The sequence below is a fragment of the Alternaria metachromatica genome (genome assembly GCF_023757995.1).
Source record: "Alternaria metachromatica strain BMP 0045 chromosome Unknown scaffold_41, whole genome shotgun sequence".
NCBI classification, from domain to species: Eukaryota; Fungi; Ascomycota; class Dothideomycetes; order Pleosporales; family Pleosporaceae; genus Alternaria; species Alternaria metachromatica.
The window spans coordinates 231,333-254,979 of record NW_026055532.1 but is presented as its reverse complement, the minus strand read 5'-3'; the positions used below and the strand labels follow the sequence as shown (position 1 = coordinate 254,979).

The window sequence follows — 23,647 nt, the reverse complement described above, 5'->3', positions numbered from 1 at the left end:
GTGTCTATATATCCCCGACATAACAGTATTTCAGCTGCCAAATTGATATAGATCTGGCCCGGGACCAGCTGTAGTGTTGTTCAGAAGTCACAGCGCATGCTGAGCTAAAACATCGTGGACCCTTGCAGAAGAATGATCGGCCGCGGCTCCAGCAGCCCACATCTGGACTCGAACATCAACACCACCACCAACACACCGCAATAAACAAAACACCACACCGACACCTACCACTGTAAATACCCGACCCTGTACTGAGCAGCAGACGACGACAAGATTCAAGCTACCATAGACGCAAACACCCGCCGGCACACCCTCACACCACATCGGAGCGCGCATCTTTGTCGCGCACAAACTCACAACCACTATCATCGTCTGCAGCACGACTGAGGACGCAGATACCCTAAACCTTCGCCCAATATGGCGCAAGCCAACCCCTCCGCACCGAACGAACCCACCACATCCTACGTCGACCCCACGTTCTCGTTAGTGAACACATCATGTCTTGATCTCCTGCTTATAGAGCTTGTACCCATGGCATATCGCATAACAGCCGATCTCGCCGCCCGGGAAGAGGAGTGGATACACGGATCATCAGCCACAAAGCCAAAACGACTGTCGGGCGCAAGCAATGACGCGTCAAGTACAGCGGCGGGCACAGCAAGAGGGACAGAAGGCGGGCCAGTAGGCGGAGGAGGCACTGCGACGGTCGACGAGGAAGAAGCACGAGAGGCCGTATTCCATCGATTAGAGAATCTCGGGTATAGAGTTGGACTGGGCGTTGTCGAACGGTACGTCTACTCTTGACGCATGGTAGAACCCCAAAGACCATGGCTAACATTTGACACAGATTCTCCCGAGACGCGCCCCGACCCACCACGCCTCTCGACTGCATAAAGTTTCTATGCAAAGACCTATGGACACTCCTTTTCAGAAAGCAGATCGACAACCTCAAGACCAACCACCGCGGCATCTACGTCCTTACAGACAATACATTCAAACCTCTCGGCCGCATGTCATTCGATACGAAGAAATACGACGCCGCTATGCAAGCAGCGCTGGTAGCACAAACAGGCGATGTAGCGCTCGGACGGGACGCAAATAGTCAGGCAAGGGTCCAGCCCTTTCTATACTTCCCAGCCGGTCTGATAAGAGGATGTCTTGCAAGTTTGGGCATACAAGCAACCGTCACAGCGGAAAGTGCTGCACTGCCCGGAGCTACGTTCCAGATCCGGACTGCTGGTGCAAAGACCTGAAGGGAAGAAGATGGTACATAATTCGAATGTTAGCGGCATTGCGCGGCGTTTCTGGAATGAATAGACGGCCGTCGTCGCATATATACAAAGAATTGGCATGTCTTTACTCGGAGAGTAAAGGCGCATATTGTGTCAGCAAATCTTTACCCACTGTGCGCGAAGGACACCGGTCTACTGATCGTAGTAGTACGGACAACGGGACTGGGTCGCGTCGTTCCTTACAGTACCCAGACGACTGGTTCACTATATCACCGGCCGCCTCTTCCCAACAACCTGGGGTCTGAAAGTTTAATAAGACGGCTCGATAGTAAGATAGTATGCTCCCACTGGGTTCGTCAAAGCTCCCCGGATTTGGTCTCAGACACGATTACCTCTCTATATCAACGAGCCCATTTAACTTTACCAACCATGACACCCTGCGATCTCCAATTTCACTTATCGCAACTCCAATTGGAGCCGTCGATTATCTCCAACTCTTCACCCCGGTTGATTGTCGTTCGCGGGGTAGATTGCTAACCGAGCAGGGGGTTTATCAACCGTTCAACGAGCCGTTTTCGGCAGCTGCGTCCTTACCTTGAACATGACATCACGGCCTTAGCAACAAGCCTCTGTCAGCGGCTGACCTAGTATTAGTATATCTCTTATCTGAACTCGAGGAATACTAGTGGTGAGGTAGAGCCACAGTACCAAATGAACTGTTCGATTAGGCGCAACTACGCTATTAACGTACGCGCAACCCATCGATCATGCATCAGTACATGTGGAGATTCATCAACCCTAGCTTATCGCACGAGGCGCCCATGTCATACCGTCGGATCGCCGCTGCACTTACCATCCCGTGTAACGACTTTTCCCTATCACACCAATGGACTCTCCGTATCGCGTCGTGCAATCGCCGCGGAAACGCCGTGGGCCCGCGACGGCGAACTACTCCTTGAGAATCACAGTAGTATCTCGACTTACCCTGCTCTGTAATTGGAGTAGGAGCTCTAGTCGGAGTCTTCATAACATATGCTGATATAACCGACTGGTCTTCTCGCAAAGGATGGGTCTGAGAACTTTCAACTTCTGACAAGTTTGTTGTTAGATCTCACCATGTCAGAGACAGCGAAAGTACCTCTCCCAGTGGGAGCCGGTTATGGTATGTTTATTCTCCACTCCTAATCAACCCTCAAAGCTAAATCATCTAGGCGTCGTCGTCGGCATCGGTTTCTTCTTCGCCTTCCTTATGATGGGAATCTCATACCTCCAAAACCGATACACACGCTACTCGACCCAGTCATCCGAGGAGTTCAACACAGCTTCCCGCTCCGTCAAACCCGGTCTAATCGCCTCCGGTATCGTCTCAGCATGGACGTGGGCAGCCACGCTCCTCCAATCCTCCACAGTCGCTTATCAATATGGCGTCGCAGGGCCGTTCTGGTACGCCGCCGGTGCTACGGTGCAGATCCTCATGTTCTCGATCCTAGCATGCAAAGTCAAGCAGAACGCACCGAGGTGTCACACGTACCTTGAGATTATCAAAGCGCGATATGGCACATTTGCGCATCTGGTGTTTATGGTGTTTGCGATGGTGACGAATATTCTGGTTGGCAGTCAGCTTTTGCTGGGTGGAAGTGCGGTTGTCACGAGCTTGACGGGTATGCCGGTGTATGCTGCTGTCTTCTTGATTCCAGTTGGTAAGTAAGACACGAGAGATGAGTAGTGGGATACTGACAGCAATAGGTGTGTGTGCCTACGTTATCCTCGGTGGTCTGCGAGCGACTTTCATCTGCGATTACAGCCACACTTTGATCCTGATGATCATTATCCTTTACTTCATGTTCAACGCGTACGCTGTCAGTCCGCTGATCGGCTCACCTGGCGAGATGTACGAGTTGCTCAAGAAAGCTGGGGCTCAGCGCCCAGTCGCAGGAAACGAGGACGGCTCATATGTGACGCTGAAGTCAAACTTTGGGCTGATCTTCGGTGTTATCCAGTTGTGCTCTGGATCTGGAACTGTCTTCCTTGATCAGGCTTACTGGCAGCGCGCAATCGCTTCGAAGCCTTCGACTGCCGTACGCGCATATCTCCTAGGAGGGATCGCTTGGTTCGCTATTCCCTTTGGATTTTCGACAACGCTTGGTCTGGCGGCTGTGGCACTGACCGATAACCCTCGATTCCCGACATACCCCGAGGTGCCTACTTCTGGACAGATCTCGTCTGGTCTGGCTGCCGCCTTCGCTGCGGAGACATTGATGGGCCAAGGAGGTGCCGTTGCGCTACTGGTGGTTCTCTTCATGGCAGTTACGTCTTGTGCATCGGCGGAACTCATCGCTGTCTCCTCGCTCCTTACTTTCGACGTTTACAAGGCCTACATATCGCCCAAGGCAACACCAAAGCAGCTGGTGTTTGTTTCGCACATCATGATTTGCGTCTTTGGGTTGACCATGTCCGTGTTTGCCTGTATTTGGAATGCGGCTTCGATCGACCTGGGATGGTTGTTCCTGTGAGTCTCATCCACCATCATTGCATTGCTACTTACTGATTATCTATAGCGTCATGGGTCTGCTCATCGGTGGCGCTGTCTTCCCAACAGCCTTCTCCATACTATGGCGAAAGCAAACCAAAGTCGCCGCCATATCAGGTTGTCTGTCCGGCCTGGCCGCAGGTCTTACCGCATGGCTAAGTACAGCCAAGAGCTATTATGGCGAGATCACGGTAGAAACGACCGGCATGTCGTATCCCACACTCGCCGGTAACCTAGCAGCCATTATGACCGGTCTCATCGTAACAACAACAATCACTCTGATCAAACCCGACAACTTCGACTGGGAAATCACCCGCGCCATCAACGCCGTCGAGCTGGATGGCATAAACGACGACAACACCCCCAGAGAAAGCTCAACCCCCGAACTCTCCGATTCTGGCGAGAAGAAAATTGCGACGGACATTCCAACACAACCCGAAGCAATCGCAACGGCAGCAGAACTCCCACCCCATCTCGCCCCGACACAAGAAGAGCCCGACGACCCATCCACACTCCGCCGCGCTTTCAAACTAGCCTGCATCTCCGCCTTCCTCCTAACCTTCATCCTCGACTTCCTTCTTCCGATGCCCATGTTCTTCTCACACTACATCTTTTCCAAGGGCTTCTTTACGGCGTGGGTGGTTGTGAGTTTTATTTGGGTGTTTGCTAGTAGCGCAATTAGTTGTTTGTTGCCGATTTGGGAGACGAGGGGTAGTTTTGGGACGCTGTTTAGGAAGATGGGTGCGGATTTTAGGGGGAAGAAATGATGTGAGAGGAAGGGAAGGGGTAGATTGTAAGATTGTTGGAAATAGAGTACAGCGGAAGAGACTGCGAGTTATGTTGAGTCGGAGCATTTGAGGTTGATGCATGTCGTGTTTGGACGTGATGTTCGCGATTAGCATGACGACTAACTTGGAGCCTAAGAAGTGGTTCTCAGTAATTATCTTCATGCCTGTCGTTCGTCACTTCCTGCTAGTCGAACAGACAAGACCTCTAAAAGAACCATCGGCACCAGATCGCCGTGCCTCGAGGTCGTCACCAAGACCATCTCTTACCGCCGTCTCTTATCCATGATCCAAGAATACCGACCAACGCCCACAAGTCATGCAACACCAACACCAAAGACCAGTAACCTACATCAGTCCCAATAGACCCCAAAGCAGTAGATCGAGACTCATTGCACCAGCCCATACTATTCATGATGAACAACCAATAATCGGCGCCTTGATCCCATTCCACAAAGTCTCGGACCACCAAGTAAAGTGGTGTCTCGTACCACTCCCCACCAAATCCATGCACAAAAGAAGAAAAGCACATTCATACACCAACAGCTAAACACAACAACTTTGTTCTTTTCACCGCTATCAAAATAATGCACACACCTTCGCGGTAAAAGCGGCTCATCCTTTTCTTTTACCCGCCTTGCCGCTAACTCCCACGCTCTCCCATAACCCCCATAACCCATTCAACCCATTCGCGTACGCGAGCCGCCGCTATTTCTCTTCGCCTCGTCCCTTCTCGGTTGCGCGTCGCACGGAGTTCTGCCATCACACCGTGCGTGTCGATGTCGGATGTTTGTGATGTTTGGTTCCAAGTCCACATCTCTCGGTCTTTGTGCCCTTTTTGGATTGTGGGTAGGTGATGTACATTGTTCTACATTGTCGGGATGAGGGTCCTCGGTACTTGCAAATAACGTAGCTGCATCCAGATAGTAGAAGGTATCTCGAACGCTTACCTTGTGGACGCATGCCTCACGACAGGATTTTCACGTGATTCACAACGAGAGCGACCCTGCATACAACGTCACACCACGCAAAAAGGCACCAAACCACACCCCTTGGTTCGCACCTCCTTCCCTAATCGGACCTACCATTGCACCTCCGTCATGCCTCGGTCTCGCATATACCATTAATCGTCGACTCGCAGCTTTGCGGTGTATGAAACAATGAATCAAGCGCAAGTCCTCTCGGCAGGAGGTGGGTGATCATCATCATCGGGATGTGGAGGAGACAACGCGATACAATAACCTTTCTGAATCGTTGGCATCAAGTATCAATGCTCAGACACAAAAACAGGGGAGAAGAAGATAGTGTATTATACTTGCGATTTCTCTTATTTATAAAAGTATCTTTTTATTAAAGTTATTAATATTATAAAAGTTATAAGTAGCTTATTTTACTTTATATTATTATAGTACTATAAAGTAAAGTAAATAGTAACTATAAAATAAAATTACTATATATAAATATAAGTTAAAAAAAATAAAAATAAAAAGTAACTATAGTAAGTATTACTTTTTAAAAATATAATTTATATATAACTATAGCTACTAATATTATTAAGTAGAAATCTAAATTTTAAGTAGTAATACTTATAGCTTAAAAAGCTACTAATTTTAAAAAAGTAAGAACTATTACTAGTACTCTAAAAAACGTATAACTAAATTTTTTATCTACTTTTAAAGATATAGTATTAAGTAAGCTAAAGCTTAAAGCTTTAGCGCTACTACTTTTAAAGTAGTTAAAGCTTCTAAATCTTTTAGACTAGCTAAGAAGCTATTTTAATACTAAATACTTTATAAAAAGATTATAATATAATTATATATACTTATTAGCTTATAACTAATAGAGTAATATATTCTAAAGCTTTATAGTTAGAATATGTATACTAAAATCTTAGTAAAAGTACGCTTTTTCTATTTTTTATACTTATATAATAATAATATTTAGAACTCTAAAAATTAAAAACGTAAGTAGCTTATATTTAATACTAAATACTATATTACTATATTAGCACTTCTAATTAATTTATAAGTCTTCTAGGTAATTATAAGTATAAAACTAATCTCTTACTAGTTATATAATAGTTTAGTGCCTAAGAGTCTAAGCTTTTACTCTACTCTATATAGTATATAAACTTATAGAGGTACCTCTTTACCTTTATACTATAATAACTTTAAAATTTAATATAATTATTACTTAATACTCTATATAACTCTTATATATTATTATAGTCTATACTATAACTCTAAATAATAGCGCGCTATAAGAGAACGCTATTACACTAATTACGCTACTACCTATAAAGACTACTAGCGCTACTAATTCTATATCTAGCTAAGATAGATTATCTTACCTTAACTGTAGCTGTTTTTACTACTTAACTTTAGAGAATAACTAGAGCTAATAGATTACTCTAGAGAGTACTCTAAAGCCTACTACTACTATATACTCTAGTCTCTCTATTCTAGAATATTAGTAGAAGACTTTAGTAACTATAAACTAAGAACGCAGAGCTACCTAAGACTCTACCTAACTATCTCTAGTGTCTACCTTAGGCGCTGCTTTATTATATAACACTATAAAGATAATCTAGTTTCTATTCTAGCTACTATTATAATTATAACTGCTGCTAATTCTGCGTAGCGCTAGCGCTCTCTAATAAGAGGTAGGCCTTAATAATCTCTACTATATCTCTAGCTCTAGCGCTGCTAATAGCTTCTAGATTTCTATTTCTAAGAACTTCTCTATCTTAGATAGTAAAGCTAACGCTAGTAATAGTAATAATAGTAATATTACTATCTATAAGAACTATACTAAATCTAAGCTAAGAGTTACCTTTTAGAATATCTACTACCTATTAATAACTTATAGCTGTAACTAGGCTAGCTACTAGTTATCTTCTAGTAGTAAGTAGACCTACTTTAATAAAGAAGACTCTAACACGTTAGCTTTAGAAGATAAGCTTAATAAGAACGCCTAGTCTAATAGTTATAACACCTCTTCTACCTCTAGCGTCTAACTATTATAAGTACAAAGTCTATACGCCTAGTTTAAGACTTACTTATCTATTACTTATATTATTCTCTAGAATAAAAATAAGCGCTTCTATAACGTCTACTATAATAATAAATAGAGTTAAGCGTGTAAAGGTAATACGCTCTCTTTTACTAGTATTAAGAAGGTATAGTAAAGCAGCTCTAAAGCTAATAACCTTACTATCTAGTTTAACTACGTTATTATATAAGTCTATAATATATAGAAGAATATACACTATAAACATAGTTACGCTAAGTAAGCTCTACTTTAGCTTAAGAAAGTAGAATAGTAGTAAGAAAACGTTACTATAGAGATAGAAGGCTTTAAAAGTAACTTTAGCAAGGCTTATAAGAAAGCTTAGAAAGCTAATATACGTCTAGTAGCTATATCTTAAGCTATAAATAATTATTACATCTAGGTTAATAGTCTAGCTACTAGTAAGAAGAATTATAAAAATAAGTATAAGAATAAGTTTACTACTTATAAGTAGACTAAGAATAACTTTAAGAAGCTTTAAGCTAAGCTAAAGAAGTATCTACGTTATAATAATAACTTCTCTAACGTATTATTTTTATTCTTCTCTAATAGTAATAATAAAGATAGTAATAATAATAGGCCTAATAATTATCTCTAAGATTACTAGCGCTAATAAAACTACTTCTCTAACTTTTATAACTATTAGTCTAAAGATAAGAATATCTCTTATAGCTATTGCTGCTCTAAGAAGCTAGAGCTAGATACCTTTACTAGTAATAACACTTCTACTTCTAAGTATCTTAAATAGAAAATAGATATTATAAACTAGTTTAAGAAGTATAAACGCAAATTTGCTAGTAAATCTAAGAAGCTTATATACCTCTACTAGAAGACTAAAGATATTACCTAGAGATCTATTTAGTAAGGCTACCTTCTTAATAGCTTAGAGTTTAATTATAGTAAGAAGATTTAGGCTATTCTTAACACTATCTATAAGTTTCTTAATATAACTATAGAAGCTTTTAACTAGTATAAGAATAAGAGTAAGTCTAGTATACGCACTAATAAGTCTATTAGTATCTACCTAGACTAGTTTAATATATCTATAGTAGTAATAAAGTAGAATAACTACTTTAAGATCTAGTACCTCTGCAACTATCTACTAACCTAGTAGAAGAATACTACTATAACTATAGTGCTAGACAAGAACCTTATCTACCTTAAGTTCTATTATACTCTCTACCTCTTAGAGTAGACTAACCTACGTTCTATTACTACCTCTAGAGATTATAGTAGAGGCAACTCTAATAATAACTAAGATAACTTCTTCTTAGAAGAAGAAAGCTTTACTCTCTAACTAGTATTATTAGATAGCACTAGACTATAAAGTTACACTAAGCTTAAGATTAAGGTTCTCTATTATATAAACTAATACTATAACTACACTAAGAAGAGCTATAACTATAAGGCTAATAGAGAATAGTACTCTAACTAGTCTACTATTATCTTTAGTATCTTCTCTAAAGTCTCTACTATATATAATACTACTATTGCTAATAGTAATTAACTTATTAGCTTACCTATAGCTTATAAGGCTAAGAGCGTAGTAATTAGTATTAACTTACTTATTACTTCTCTATCTTTTATTTAGAGAAATAAGTAGTTTCTAGTAATTATTATCTCTAGAGACTTTTATAGTATAAGATACCTAAGAAGCTTTCTACTCTTAATATCTTTATAATTTATAAATCTATATAATACTTTTTCTCTTCTATTAAAGATATTCTAGACAAAGAGCTTAGCTCTAATAGTAATAATAATAACGCTCTCTCTTTTACTAAAATAGGCAAAGAGGCGCTAGTTAGACTCTCTACTCTTATATTAGTAGCTTTCTAAGAAAAGAACCTTTAACTTATAATAGATAAATAGTTAGTCTTTAAGAAAATAATATCTTTCTTCTAAATATTCTATTACGTTAAAATTATAAGTAACTTAGAATATACTTCTATCTTTATTAATAAATCTTATACTTACGTATATAAATACAACCTTATTCTACTTAATAAGTCTACCTTAGTAGAACTTACTAATAGCTCTTCTACTACCTAGGTTACTTATATAGCTTAGGTAACTATTAGCTTTAATAATTACTAAGAACGTATTCTTACCTATGTTACTAGACTAGTAGAGGTCTAGATAATTCTTAGATAGCTATAGTTCTAGCTTTACTACCTATAGTTTAATTATAATATAAACTCTCTAGTGTTTAGTTCTAATTATTATCTATAGACCTATATCTCTAACTACTAACTCTACGCTACCTAAAGCTCTTAGCACTATAACGTAGATTCTTCTCTACTAAAGCTAGACCTAAATAAGACTTATAATAAACTTAATATATTTATAGTATTTGCCTAGATTATAGCTACTAGCATTAGTAAAGAAAATAAGATCTTTATTATTACTATAGAAGAAATTCTTACTCTAGCTAACTCTAACGCTACTCTATTAGTAGAAGTAAAAATACTATCTAAGAACTTTAAGAAGTTTTGTAATAAGATAAAGAGGCCTCTATTATCTTAGAAAGAAACATTATAATAGCTACTAATATACCTTTACTTACTAGTAGAAGGCTTTAGCTCTTATAAAGCTAATAAGCTTTCTTTTTACTAAGGTAACCTAGACTATAAGATTAAGCTAGCGTCTAACTCTAATAGAACACTAGTAAAACTAGTATTATAGAGACTCTACTCTCTCTTAAGAAAGAAAGTACTAGTAGTTAAGATATATATTAAAGACCTTACTACCTAAAATATAAAGAAGCGTAGTTTCTCTATATAGGCTACCTCTCTAGTTATTATAAAGAAATCTAAAAGTAGTATCTAAATTTATATAAACTACTAAGAGCTAAATATATATATAATTAAGAATAAAAACGCTTCTCTACTTATTTATAATATACTTACTTACCTCTCTAAAGTAAAATAGTTCTCTAAAGTTAATATTATTACTATATTTAATAAAATCTAAATTAAAGATAAGTATAAGTATTTCTTAGTATTTATTACTTTCTATAGCTTATATTAGTATAAAGTAATACTATTTAGAATATGTAACTTACCTAGCACCTTCTAGGTATATATTAATAATATTCTCTAAGAATACTTAGACAAATTCTATATAGCCTACTTAGATAATATACTTATTTTTAGTAACACTAAGGCTACTTATAATAAGTATCTTATTAAGGTAATTAGAAAACTAACTAAGGCTAGACTATACTTTAATATTACAAAGTATAAGTTTAAGTAGCCTAAGATTAAATTTCTAGATCTACTTATTATACTTAATAGTGTAAAGATAGATTCTACTAAGGTATAAGCTATCTATAAGTAGTAAGCTCTATAGACTCTTAAGAACGTATAGGCTTTTTTAGATTTTTATAACTTTTACTACTACTTTATATATAGCTTCTCTAATATTACTAAGCTCTTAACTAAGCTTATAAAGAGTAACCTAAAGAACTTTTATAGCCTTACTCTAGATACTATATAAGTCTTTAAGAAGCTAAAGTCTTTCTTTAAGATTAGCCTTATCTTAGCCTATTTTAACTCTAAGCTTAAGTGTATTATAGAAACTAACACCTCTAATTATATTTACGTAGTAGTTCTATTATAAATATAACTTAATAGCTCTATAAGGCTAGTAGCCTTTATATTAAAGAAGATAAGCTCTATAGAGTATAACTATAAAATATATAATAAGAAGCTACTTATAATTATATAAGCTTTTAAAAAATAGAGATCTAAGCTTACTAGAACTAGTAATAATATCTGCGTACTAATAGATTACTAAGGCCTAGAGTTCTTTTAAACTAAGTAGAAGCTTAATAGATATTAAGCCTAATAGTCTAAGTTCTTAGAAGAGTTTAACTTTGTTATTATCTACTAACCTAGAAAGTAGAGCACTAAGCTAGATAGTCTAACCTAGCGGCTAGGTAAACTTCTAGAAGGTCTAGAGAATAATTAAGTATAATACTAGATCTAAACACTCTTAGGCTCTATCTACTAGTCTAATATAGATAGTTTTATATAAGCCTTCTATTCTATACTATCTAAAGATAGTAGTAGCTATAAAGCTATAAGAATAGTAGAAGTGTATCTAAGAGAGATGTCTCTTAGACTTAGTAAAATTATCTTTTATATATATAATAATACTAAGAGCTCTAGTCTTCTTCTATACGTAGCCTAAAGGCTAGTTATTAATAAGCTAGACTCTTATAACGCTATTACTAACCTAGATAATATACTAATAGAAGATCTTATTACTACTTTCTATAATAGAAACTAGCGTCTTAAGAATATTATAGAAGCTTACTATAAGAGTAATTAGCGTATATCTTAGTATCTTATCTAAGAGAGACTACGCCTTAAGCTTAGTAACCTTATACTTAATAGTAACTACGTTTACCTAAAGAGTAACTATCTTTTTATACTCTTTAGTAACTAGTTAAGAATACGTATTATTAAGAAGATATATAATAACTTTATAGCTACTAGTTATAGTAGAAGGTCTAATACATATTAATAGGTAAGTTAATAGTACTATTAGTAAGGCATAATAGACACTATCGCACGCTTTACTTATAACTACTATATCTATTACTATATAAAAGTAAGTAAAGCTACTAAGTATAAACTATTATATCTACTTCTAGTGCTCTAGTAATACTAGAAGAATATCTCTATAGACTTTATTACTTTATTACTTCTCTCTACCTAGGTAGATAAGACATTTAAATATATTATAGTAGTAGTTAATTATTTATCTAAAGCTAAGTAATTTATTACTATAGAGAACATAGAAGTACCTATAGTTATTAACTTCTTTCTAGAATATATATAGCGTTCTAAGAGCTTCTCTAGAAGCCTAATATTAGATTATAGCTAATAATTTATATTATACTTCTAGAAGTAGCTATATAAGAGAGTAGGTATGTTGCTAAAGCTCTTAATAGTGTACTACTCTAAGACTAATAGTTAGATAGAGCGCGTAAATATAGATCTAAAGTAATATCTTAGAGCTTATATTAACTATTAGTAAGATAACTAAGTAAGGCTATTACTACTAGCTAAATTTAAAGCTAACTTAGTAATCTTTTTAGTAACTAAGATAAGTCTATTCTAGGCTATATAAAGTTACTAACTCTAATTAGAACTAGAGCCTCTATACGTACTTTCTACTAACGTAACTCTTACCTAGTGTCTCTAATTCTATAACGCTAATAAGCTTATTAAGTAGATCTATAACACTAGATAGTATCTATATAATAAACTTATCTAGACGTAAGAGAAGATACGTAAGTTTACTAATATATACTAATACCTAGCACCTTACTTTAGCGTTAGTAAAAGAGTAATACTTAATACTTAGTATATTAAGACTACTAGGCCTAATTATAAGCTAGACTAGAAGAACTTAGGTCTTCTTATAGTTATAAGAGTTATTAATAATATAGCTTATAAGCTAGATCTTCTACTAGACTTAAAAAACCTATTCTCTGCCTTCTATCTATAGCTTCTCTAGGCCTATAATAAGAACGCTCTACCTAGCTAAGCTTATAATAACGTAGCTTCTAAGGTCTACCTAAATAAGAATAGTAAAACTAAATACGTTATAGTTTAGATTCTTAACTCTAAGATTAATTGCTACTATTACAATCTATATATAGAAAGAAAAGAATATTTAGTATATATAGTAGAGTAGCTTAGAGATAACTAGTTAGAAGTATAGTAACTATATTATAATCTATAAGATAGTAAGAAGATAGTATAGAACTTCTACGCTTAACACTTTAATAAGCTAGAACTATATATTATATTTTATAACTATAATAATAATAGAGTTCTTATAATAGCTCTAATCTAGCTGCTAGACTTTATATACTTAGAAAGAACTAGCTAGTTATTTAAAGACTTGCTTAGCTATAATACTACTATAGCCTACTAAGTTAATTATAATATACGTCTCTACCTAACTTTAGCCTCTATAGCTATTAGTAGTTATAAGCTAATAAAGACAGCCTTAGCTAAAATAAAAATTACTATTATACTCTAGAAAGTTAAGATTAATAGTAAAGTAAGTCTTTATATAGTCTCTATAAAGAAGCTATTAGAACTAGAGCTAGTCTCTATAAAGAAGCTAGCTATACCTAGCTAGCGTCTCTAGTAAGAAGCGCTATAGTTACACTTAGATAGAACTTTTAAGCGTTTTAGAGAGAGGTTATATAATAGTTTAGTGCCTAAGAGCCTAAGCTCTTACTCTACTCTATATAGTATATAGACTTATAGAGATACTTCTCTACCTCTATACTATAATAACTTTAAAATTTAATATAATTATTACTTAATACTCTATATAACTCTTATAGTTACGTTACCTTACTACTTTACTAAAAAGCTCTACTAAGTTACTTTATTATTAATTAATTACTTTTTATATAACTATATTACTATTATAAAGATTATATAAGCTACTTTATATCTATTAGAAGAGAAACTATTAGAAAAGCTATTTTAAAAGCTATTCTAGTAACTATAGAATAAGATACTATCTATGTAATAAGAGATATAATCTAGGCTTTCTACTCTAAATATATATATTCTAGAGCTATTAATATTTCTATTAATATTTCTATTAATATTTCTATTAATATTTTTATTATTCTAAAGAGTTATCTAGCTAGAGTAAAGCTCTCTATTATTCTTTTTTCTATTCTTACTTTTAAGAAGCTTACTAAGAAGATATATAATATATTTTATAAGTACTATTATTATATTTTTAAGAGCTAAGTAAAGAATTATTTTATTAATAAGCTAACTAGAAAAAAGCTATTAATTATAATTACTATCTATATTTATAACTTTGTATATAGAGTAAGGCTAAGAATAAAGCCTTTACTATTTCTATATATAAAGTAGGCTATACTTTAGTAATATAGTACTATCTCTAGAATTCTTAGTATAGATAATAAGAAATAGAAGATAGAAGATTTAGCGTTTATAGCTTATCTTCTTTTACTTAATACTATTACTTAAATAGACACTATAGTTACGTATTATAGTTATCTTAAATAAGATTTATTAGTAGCTATTATATTAATATTACTAAAGAATAAAGATAAAGTTATAATTAATAGCTAAGAATAAGTATAGTAAGTTCTATTAGCTAATTAGTATTTCTATTACTATATATTATATTATTTCTAGTTATTTCTAGTTATAGTATAAAGAAAGTTATATAAGTAAGTATAGAATAAGTTTATACTATAGACTAAAATAACTACATTACTATAGTAATATATACTAAATTAATATTAAAATTATTTAGTAGTTCTAAAAAAGACTAGCTTAAAGTCTTTTAACGTCTTTTAATATCTTTTAATATTATTTTACTATAAAGATAACACTAAATTAGGCTTAAGACACTAATAGCTACTAATATAATTACTATTTTTTTTATATAAATACTTAGCTTACTTTTAATAGTAAATTACTACTACTTAGTATTTTTTTATAATTTTTAGCTTTTTTAAAGTTTATTATTATAATAAAAAAAGTAGTAAAATTATAAGCTACTTATTACTAACTTATTATTATTTTTAAAAGTAGTACTTTTTTTAAAGCTTAGTTATATACTAAATAGTTATATAATACTTAAAAGTATAGTTTTATTTTTAATAAGTATTAAAGTATATAAATATATATACTAAAAATACTAATATAAATATAAATATAGCTAATATTTATAAGTATAAACTAAGTAGCTAAGAACTTCTTAATTACTAAAAAAGTAGTAGTATTAAATTTTATTTAGTAACTTTAACTACTTAGCGTTTAGTCTACTTAAGTAAAGTAAAATATTCTAAATAGTTAGTTTATAAATATAAACTAAAAAGTATAAATATTAGCTATCTTAGTAAGTTATAAGATTGTTATAGAGGATAAGGATAAGGATACGTAGGGGGGGTGTTGCAGCGATAGCTAGGTAGGGGGAGGAGGAGGCTATGTTGTGGCTTTAACGTTGCGCACATACAACACGCCCACATACCCACACGCGCGTACGTACGGCACGCATGCGCGCGAGTCGCAGCAGCGCACAAAACGTCCATCAACGCCTCTTCGTAACCGCCATGTCCAAGCCACGAAGAGAGGGAGGTTAGGAACGTCAAACCTTAAGATAAGCGAGAAGCGAGAGAGAGAGAGAGAGAGAGGCGAGGCGAGATGGGCAATTGCATTGCACACCCTTACACAACATAGGCGATCCACGAAAACTGCGAGCGAGGACACTGAATCGCCACCTGCACTTCCCCCAAGAACGTCATTCCGCCAATCCGGGCAGCGGCAAAAAGTGCCGAAAGCACGAGGACCAACGTCTTGCGTCCACGGTACGGGGAGTGGTATCAGCGCTGCTGCTGTTCATCCCTTGCTACGCGTGCTTCATCAAGCATCAAAAATAACAACAATGATGATGGTGGTAAGGTGAGTGAGATAGGTGGTGGTGATATAGTTTATTGATTCATCGTCCTTTGTACAACAAACCCACCCTACACACTACCCACATACACACAAGCCAGTTTCTCAACGCTCACCCATCCCTGCTAAGCGAAGAAAGACAGCCTCCATAGTCCATACGTGTGTAGCCCACGCCAACGGGACGGGACAAGTAAAACGTTAAACTTGGAAAAAAGGGGATGAAAAAGAAGCAAGTACCCAGGTAAGCAAGGGAGGTGTACCGAAAGCCACCTGCGCAAAAGAGGCAAACAAAAAACATGGCATTCCTGCACTTTCCCGATGGTAATCAAAGACGGGCGTATTTAGAGTTTCGGCGTTAGGAGCTAAAGAAACAAGGGATTTGGGGGAGGATGCAGATGCAGATGCAGATGCAGGATTTGGGGAACGCCACCAGCTGGCTGGCTGCACGCAGGATTGATTAGTCGAGATTGGAGTTCTTTGGTGATGCACGGTAAGAGGGCGCGAGGCGACGGGCTGGGGTTTTTTGCGTGGCGTACCAAGGTAAGCCTGGTAAGGTGGCGTTTTGTTTGCCTAGGGATTCTAGTGATATGACATGGCAAATTTTAAAGTTTGGCCTCTTGTTAGGCTAATGCTCATCATCGTTGTCTAGGTCTATGCCATGTGAAAGCCGGGGTAAGGAGGAGAAGAGCTGGAGGCTGAAGGGCTAGCGTGAGGGGTCTGAAAGCGGGGGTGTGTGGATGGTGATAGTCGGTGGTGGATGGTCGAAAACGAACGAAAGAGGGGGGTGAGGATCTTAGTGTTGGTGGGTGGTTGTGTGTTTACTACTCCGGAGTACTCCTATGGTACGATATTCTAGGTGATTTGCGAGAGTAGGAAGAAAAAAGACGAGATCTCAATCTCGTCACCCGATCATCTCTGATCGATCTATCTGCTGTGGGATTTTCCCGCCCGAACCGAATACAAGATACTGGATATACAACACGGCGTGCAGCGTATGTTGCATACATGGATCTATACTTCCATGCATTATTACCATTCGACTTCCCCTTGGTCTGTGTACGATACTCCCCTCCCTGATATGTGTGTGCGCACGTGTGTGTGTGTGTGTGACACCACGGAATCCAGTACCGCGCCTCTCTCCGTCGAGAGCCAAAGTACGAGCTGTAACTTCAGTCGGAGGTGAGTAGAAAAAGATGAGAAGCAAGGACCACAAAAGCGGGTAACGGACATGCACCTGCATGATTGTCAGAGCAAGGAAAAAGCAAACCTGCAGCCTGGGTCCGCCGCAAGGTGCAAGACCAAGATGAGCATCGTGCAACGATCTGTGTGATATGTGTATGGGTAAACATGCAGGGTGTCTCGAGCCAACACCAACACCGAGACAAGAGAAAACGCAGGGGCTGGATCGATCTTCGAATCTGCCTCTGCTACCTTGCCCTGGCAGCTGGCAGCTGGCGCCGCGTGGTTGCGCAATGTGATACAAATGTCATCTTTCGGCCTCGTAGTCCAGCCATTCACAGCCAAGAAGCAAACCTCGCACTTTGCCTAGTTTGTGCTGCTCTCTCCGAACCATCGGGGGGCGAGGGAGCGTTGGGATCCGCTGGTTCGGCGCGCGCTACCTATTCCTACACCGGTATATCGTGGATGGGTGGTACCGATGGTACCCTACACTGTAGTTGCCCATCCTACAATATGCTATATCGGTGTCGGTAAATCAAATCTTTGCCGTCCGTCGCAGAATGTGCTGTTTGGAGAAAGCCCCTTGCATAATGGAAGCGCGGGAGCATCTAGGGTGTATAATCGCCTGCGAGGTTCCTATATCATGATGCGATCTTCTCTTGGATTCGGGTCCTACTACCGCATTTTGATCGAACCTACGTCTTGTGTGGTATGCGCGGTCATCCGTCTGCCGGGGATCCTGTGAGCGCATCTCCTTTGTGGCACAGTCGCTGGAAGGGCATGGCGGATGATGGCGGCTGAAGATGATGGGTTTCACAGCCGATGTGGATGTGTGCACGGGATGGATGAATGTGTTTGGAGAGTGGGTACTGCCGTCGGGCCTAAGCTTTCTTTATCTCCGCAGCCGTCTGGCTGGCCGTTTCTATGGAGCATTGGCTGGCTGGAAGGTACGACCCGACCAATTACGTCCTGCACATCGAAATGAAGTAATTGCAGCATTGTCGCTGTTGGCATGCTGTCTCACAAGCTCACGATATCGGGTGCACGTGCCTTCAAGTTCAATTGCCCACATGCTCGAGTGTGGAGTATCTGCCAACTTGCGAAGAAATGCTTCGCTGCCGCCAGTTCCGATTGGCTTCGTATCCCCGTTAATGACAAGTATTTCTCGACCCTGCTTGGTTTGTTGGCGGCGCACATTGCCTTTATCAGCCGCAAGCGAGGCACCGCGCTTGCAGACGACGTACTGCGATGCAATCTTGGGAGCTATACCGAGTGTCACATATAGACAATATATCGTGATGACAACGAAGAAGGATCCTTCCGCGCTTGATCCACTTTACGATAATGACCGCCGTTCGGCCCAATGCAACCGCGACCCGTCTCTTGCCTGTTCCGACCTGGCTGCATAGTAGGCCCTGTCTTTTGACAGCTGTCATAGCCACGGTTGTGATGAGAAGCGTAGTCTTGCAGACGCGGCTTATCCTGTGATCACGGCAGGGGGTTCAATTCCAGGTCCCTCAATTCGCTCCACTGCTGACTGTGAGGGGGCGGTTTCGCTGCGCCACGAGTCAGCGGCTACGCGCGAGGGGGAAACGGGGGAAATTCGCCGGCACGCCTGAACGGCAGTTTCTTACGTGAGGTGAGGTGCGCACAAGACATCCCAGTGATCCCGCAACGGATGGCGAGTCAGACTTAATGTGAGTTTGCGCGCGAAGCGAAAGAACTGGAGTGTTTGGTTCTGGCCCGTGGTGGCTGATGCGCCAATCAAACAGTGGGATGGGTCGAGCTTCAGGGAGAGCCCGCGACTCAACTCCAAGGGGGGCTTGTGCTCTGGTCTGCAGCGCCAGTCGGGGCTACTCCACCCAAGGCTACGCTCTTGCGGCTAGCGTTTCGCTGGGACTGACGGAACTGGGAGGACGGTTACGATGACTGTCTGTGCATTCCCGCGGTCGATGAGGTATCGCCAAGCTGGGGAAGCGGAAATGGACATGAATGGCATCTGTATGCTGCTACTGTATCAGGAAGGAATGGATCGCGTGGGTACAATAAAGCGTCTAGAGCGTCCAGGTTCATGCATAGAAGATTGACTTGTGCAGAAAACCTGCTAACAACTGGAGCCGTAATTCTGGGTCAGTTTCCGATGGCTACGTGGCTTCAATTGCGACTCTGCATCGTCGGGCGGACAGTTTCCATGCGGCGTAAATGGGAAAGTTTTGCTGTTCAAACAGCCCCTTGCACATGCTATGACGTAGGCGCGCAGCCGTCTTGATGCCGTGTGGTGCCGAAGTATACCCAACGGCACTTAAGCATTGCCTTCGGCAGTGCAGCCAGGATGCAAGACCGGGTACAGCAGGTTTGCATTCACGTTGCGGCCCGATTGTATACCCACATTCTCAAACAACCGTCCAGGCGTTGTGACTCGATGAGCGCGCCCGCGGCCTCGCGTCCCCAGCCAACGACGCAAACCGTTAGCACCCACCGAGAGAGTTTTGCCTGCGCTAGAGCCCAGATCTGCAATCGACACCCAGCGTTTCCCGAAGGCGCTGTGTGCTCCGAGCGATCGACGCCGACTATTTATACAAGAACGTTGCAAGGGCAGTGCGAGGTCTTTGAACCCGGTGATTCGGATGTGTTGCGGGTGCATTTCGTTCAGTTTGGTGAATTCTAAGCGACCGATTGGGTTTGCATGGTCAAATCGTGAGGCTAACAAGAAAAGATCAGCAAGCAGTCGCGTGAGATGCGTGGCGAAGCCCATCAGAACGGTATCGAAACGGTGATGATTGGCGAGGCTGATGACGCTGCTTGATGAGGTCATTGTCTATTGCTAGATCTGTGGGTGTCGAACTCTGGCTTTTCATTTGTTTCTCCCAACCAGGAACACCATGCTTACTTTACTGCACAATGAAAGGCGCACCAGCTGCTCACCCTCAAGGTGTGCACAATAATTGCCCATGTGATATTCCAGTTTCCGACAGTCTGATTACATAGATGCGTTCCAGCCACATCTCAGATCCACGATGATCCAGCTCAAAAATCGATATTCGAGCGCATACCGGACTCGGCCAAACTCGAGCGGCGCCGAAAGACTCCGCTGTACCGGAATGGGGAAGTTGAGCGACGAATTATGATTAGCCGCGATAGCGAGTTCAACAGCGTTGGTGATTCGGGAAGCCCCGCTCGGCAGCCGTCAGCCGTGTCACTCTATACCGTTTCTGCCGACAGCAATGTAAGGGTGTGGCTAGTCATGCAGGTAATTCGGATAGCGTGACTTGTAACAAGTCCCTCAGCTATGATTCGTTAATTCGCCAAGTATGAGGCGTTGAACGATGACGATACGGTAGAGCTTTGCCAGAGGTGAGTGTGGCAGCCGTTGTAGTGTTGAGGAACGAGACCATGTCGATAAAAACCGCATCCGTGTGCAAGGCTGAAGGGATCGATCGTGGTACCGGAACTCTGTTTCAGCGGATCCATATTGGTTGATACTTTGGGTTTCGTACCGAACCGCTTTGACGCTCTTCGCTTGGGCGGGGCTCGTGCATCCATGTCGAGGCACGGAATGCTGGGCCCCTAATGAGAGAATAAGGTTTGTGAGTTTCGCGCTTTGGTAACAGGGTCGTTAGTGGAGACCCGACTCGTGCAGTAGTCCAACAGTTGTGAAGAGATCAGATTGGGTATAGGAGCAACATCGTCGAGTAATAGCTGGTGTGATAGGTACATGCTGCCGACGCCGCATATTGGGCGCCGGCGGAGGAGGTGTGAAACGTAGATGCGAAGGCGTCCCATGCACGGTGTGATACATGGCTTCATGACGTGCAGAAGATATGAGCAGCAACATGACAAATCCCGCTCATCATGGAGCGCTGTGGTGGCATGGCAGCCGTAACGCCAGAGGGAGTGGCTCTCTCGAAAACAATAACGCCAATTCTTTTTCCTTTCCACCTCTTTCAGGCGGTGAAATCTTACAGTAACAAATACCAAGGATAGCACCTAAGTCAAAAGCGAGAAGAGGACCGGATGTGGGTATAGCGGAGGCTCTTCTTTTGCTGTCATGGAACACCAACCCCAATGCAAATGCGAACGTGAATCGAATGAGAACTTTCGTGTGCTGAAGCGTAATCGTGAACGAGATGGCGTAGACATTACGACCTATGCTGGAGCGGTCGGGCGGACAGGTGGCGTCGAGTTGGAATTAGGGTCGAATGTGACCACTTTCCGATACTTGGAGGCCTCGTGGGGTATCTCGGACTTTCGCTTGGCGGAAACGGGATAGGCTGGAGCATTAGGTGGCGAAGGGTCTTCTATGCTTCTGCTTCGTGACTTGGGCGGGGCTTCCGTGTCGGGCGGGCTGGTTACGGCTGCTGGACACATTTGATGTTGGCGTACCCAGTGTGCGTAGGCTTCATCAGCATACTTGGTGTGGTTCTCCAGTCGTTTGATGTAGTCCTGGGTAAGTCTTGTCTGCTCGTGAATGTTCTGTGCTGGCGAACTCAGACGAAACTGGTTCTCTCCGGGTAAGGGCCGCTTCCAGCGGACACCGCAGTTCTTGCAACGCTCCACTTGGGGCGTATTTTGCTGCTGAAGCTGGGCTAGATCCTCAGGAGGAGGGGGCGCAGAGCTAATAGCCAAGATGGCCTGTTCCACAGAGGGTGCGATGGTGTGCTCAGGCGATGGCTGTTCCTCGGGAGTCTCCACTGGCACAGGGACTGCCGGAAGGGGGTCTGGCCGGGGTCTCTGATTTGGCGGCATGTTTTCCGAGGTGTAGACGGTGTTGAATCTTACGTTGTAGCGTTGATGTCGCCCGCCACTGTTTGTTTGGTCTAATGTGGGAGATGGGAGTGGTCTCCTGGATCCAGATTCTGGGTTAACGTCTCGAGCCTGCTCTGGCGACCTGGACGATTCCGTGAAAGCGTGAGGCCCTGAGGATAATGATGGGGAAGGTGCACCGTTTGGATGGCGGGTTCCTGTCTCTACGGGTACCTGATTTGAGCGATTGTCGCTCGCTGGAGAGCGTGGCGAGGAAGGCGCAGCTGGATGTGAGATGGGGCGGGACGTGTTAGACTGACGACCATTACCCGCAGCAGGGTGGAAATAAGAAAAGGCCAGCACAGAGGAGGGGAGAGTAGGTTCGGATTCCTTTGAGTTTTCGAAGCGATGGGAGATGGCCGAGTCTTGGCGGACGCTGGCGGACGGATGTGGTGGTGGATGCGAAGATGCAGAGGAAGAGACAGGCGGACTGTAGGCAGCAATTGGGCCCTGGGGCAGAGAGAGAGAAAATGGTTGATGTTCGGGGCCCAGTGGTGGAATTCTGGTGTTGGTGGGGCTGGCCAGCAGGTCAGCACGCTTGCGGCAGGCTCTGTCACTTGTCGGAACTTACCTGACGTGCGGGCTCGCGTGATTGACTGCGGTGAAGGAGCTGGAATGCGAGTTTGGATGCGCAAAGTCGAGGGCAGCGAGCGTGGCCGGCGGCGTCTGGTGCGAGACAGGACGATCTTGGGGCGTCGGCGGCGGCGGCACGTTGTCACGCGGGCGGTGCAGGACTGAGTCGGACGACGAGGTCAGCTCAGCAAAGCTGGGGAGGGTCCGCTGGGGAAAGTGGTTGGGGTCGGGCTGCGGGTGCCTGCGTGGATGCCAGTCGCTTCCCATCATGGCATTCGGGCGCTGTATTTGAGTCTGGCGGTCTGGCGACGCGGTGAGGAAGTTGTGCTGAGGAAGAAGGGCAGGGTCGCACAAGGAGTAGGGTCTCACGGGAAGGGTGGAAGGGGTCTAGCGATGCAGCAGCTCGAGTGCAGTGCTGGGCCCGCACTGGAAGAAGCGGCTGGCGGCCCTAGTTGAGGGACAGGGCATGTCACTGGTTTGCGCGCGCTGCGGGGGAAGGCGCTGCTGCTGCACTGTGAAAGAGCGCGCTGGGGCCCACTTGAGATGGCATGCAGCGGGGACCTGATGCCGTCGACGAACCCATGCCCCCATGTCGCCCGCCCACCGCCACCCTGCCACCCATGCTGGACATGGGCCTCGCACGGCGGGACGCCAGACGCGGAAGCGTGCGAAGCGCTAAGGGGCTCGGGGCTGACGGCTGGAGATCCGCTTGTGGCATGCCAATCTTGCCAGACTCGAGCTGCCGCCCGCCCCCGAGCGCACGACATGACGAGGCGCGACGAGGCGCGACGAGAACACACCTCACGAGTGACCACAGTGACCCTCAGTGACCTTCAGCCTGTGCTTCCATCTAGACGGTGTGCTGTCCCCTGACTGGCTGAGGGAAACACCCCCGTGTCCTCAGGCTTCCGTGTTCTGTTCTGTTCCCTACGTCCTCCCGGCTGTGCGCCCACTGCGGCTAGCTGCTTACCTAGCCCGGCCCCACGTGACCGTCCCATGCCC

General features: G+C 41.8%; 3 protein-coding genes across 3 annotated transcripts; 2 read left to right on the top strand and 1 right to left on the bottom strand.

Moving 5' to 3' along the window:
- Positions 1-417: 417 nt before the first annotated feature.
- Positions 418-1,253, top strand: J4E83_010171 (uncharacterized protein; the record flags this gene model as incomplete). The annotated part of the gene is made up of 2 exons (XM_049337053.1): positions 418-788; positions 848-1,253. The coding sequence occupies 2 exons, from the start codon at positions 418-420 to the stop codon at positions 1,251-1,253; spliced, it is 777 nt and encodes a 258-aa protein (XP_049183897.1).
- A 1,095-nt stretch (positions 1,254-2,348) lies between these two features.
- J4E83_010170 (uncharacterized protein) lies at positions 2,349-4,529 on the top strand (the record flags this gene model as incomplete). The annotated part of the gene is made up of 4 exons (XM_049337052.1): positions 2,349-2,394; positions 2,444-2,932; positions 2,979-3,741; positions 3,791-4,529. The coding sequence occupies 4 exons, from the start codon at positions 2,349-2,351 to the stop codon at positions 4,527-4,529; spliced, it is 2,037 nt and encodes a 678-aa protein (XP_049183896.1).
- A 16,886-nt stretch (positions 4,530-21,415) lies between these two features.
- On the bottom strand, positions 21,416-22,015 carry J4E83_010169 (uncharacterized protein; the record flags this gene model as incomplete). The annotated part of the gene is made up of 1 exon (XM_049337051.1): positions 21,416-22,015. The coding sequence occupies one exon, from the start codon at positions 22,013-22,015 to the stop codon at positions 21,416-21,418; it is 600 nt and encodes a 199-aa protein (XP_049183895.1).
- Between the last annotated feature and the right edge of the window lie 1,632 nt (positions 22,016-23,647).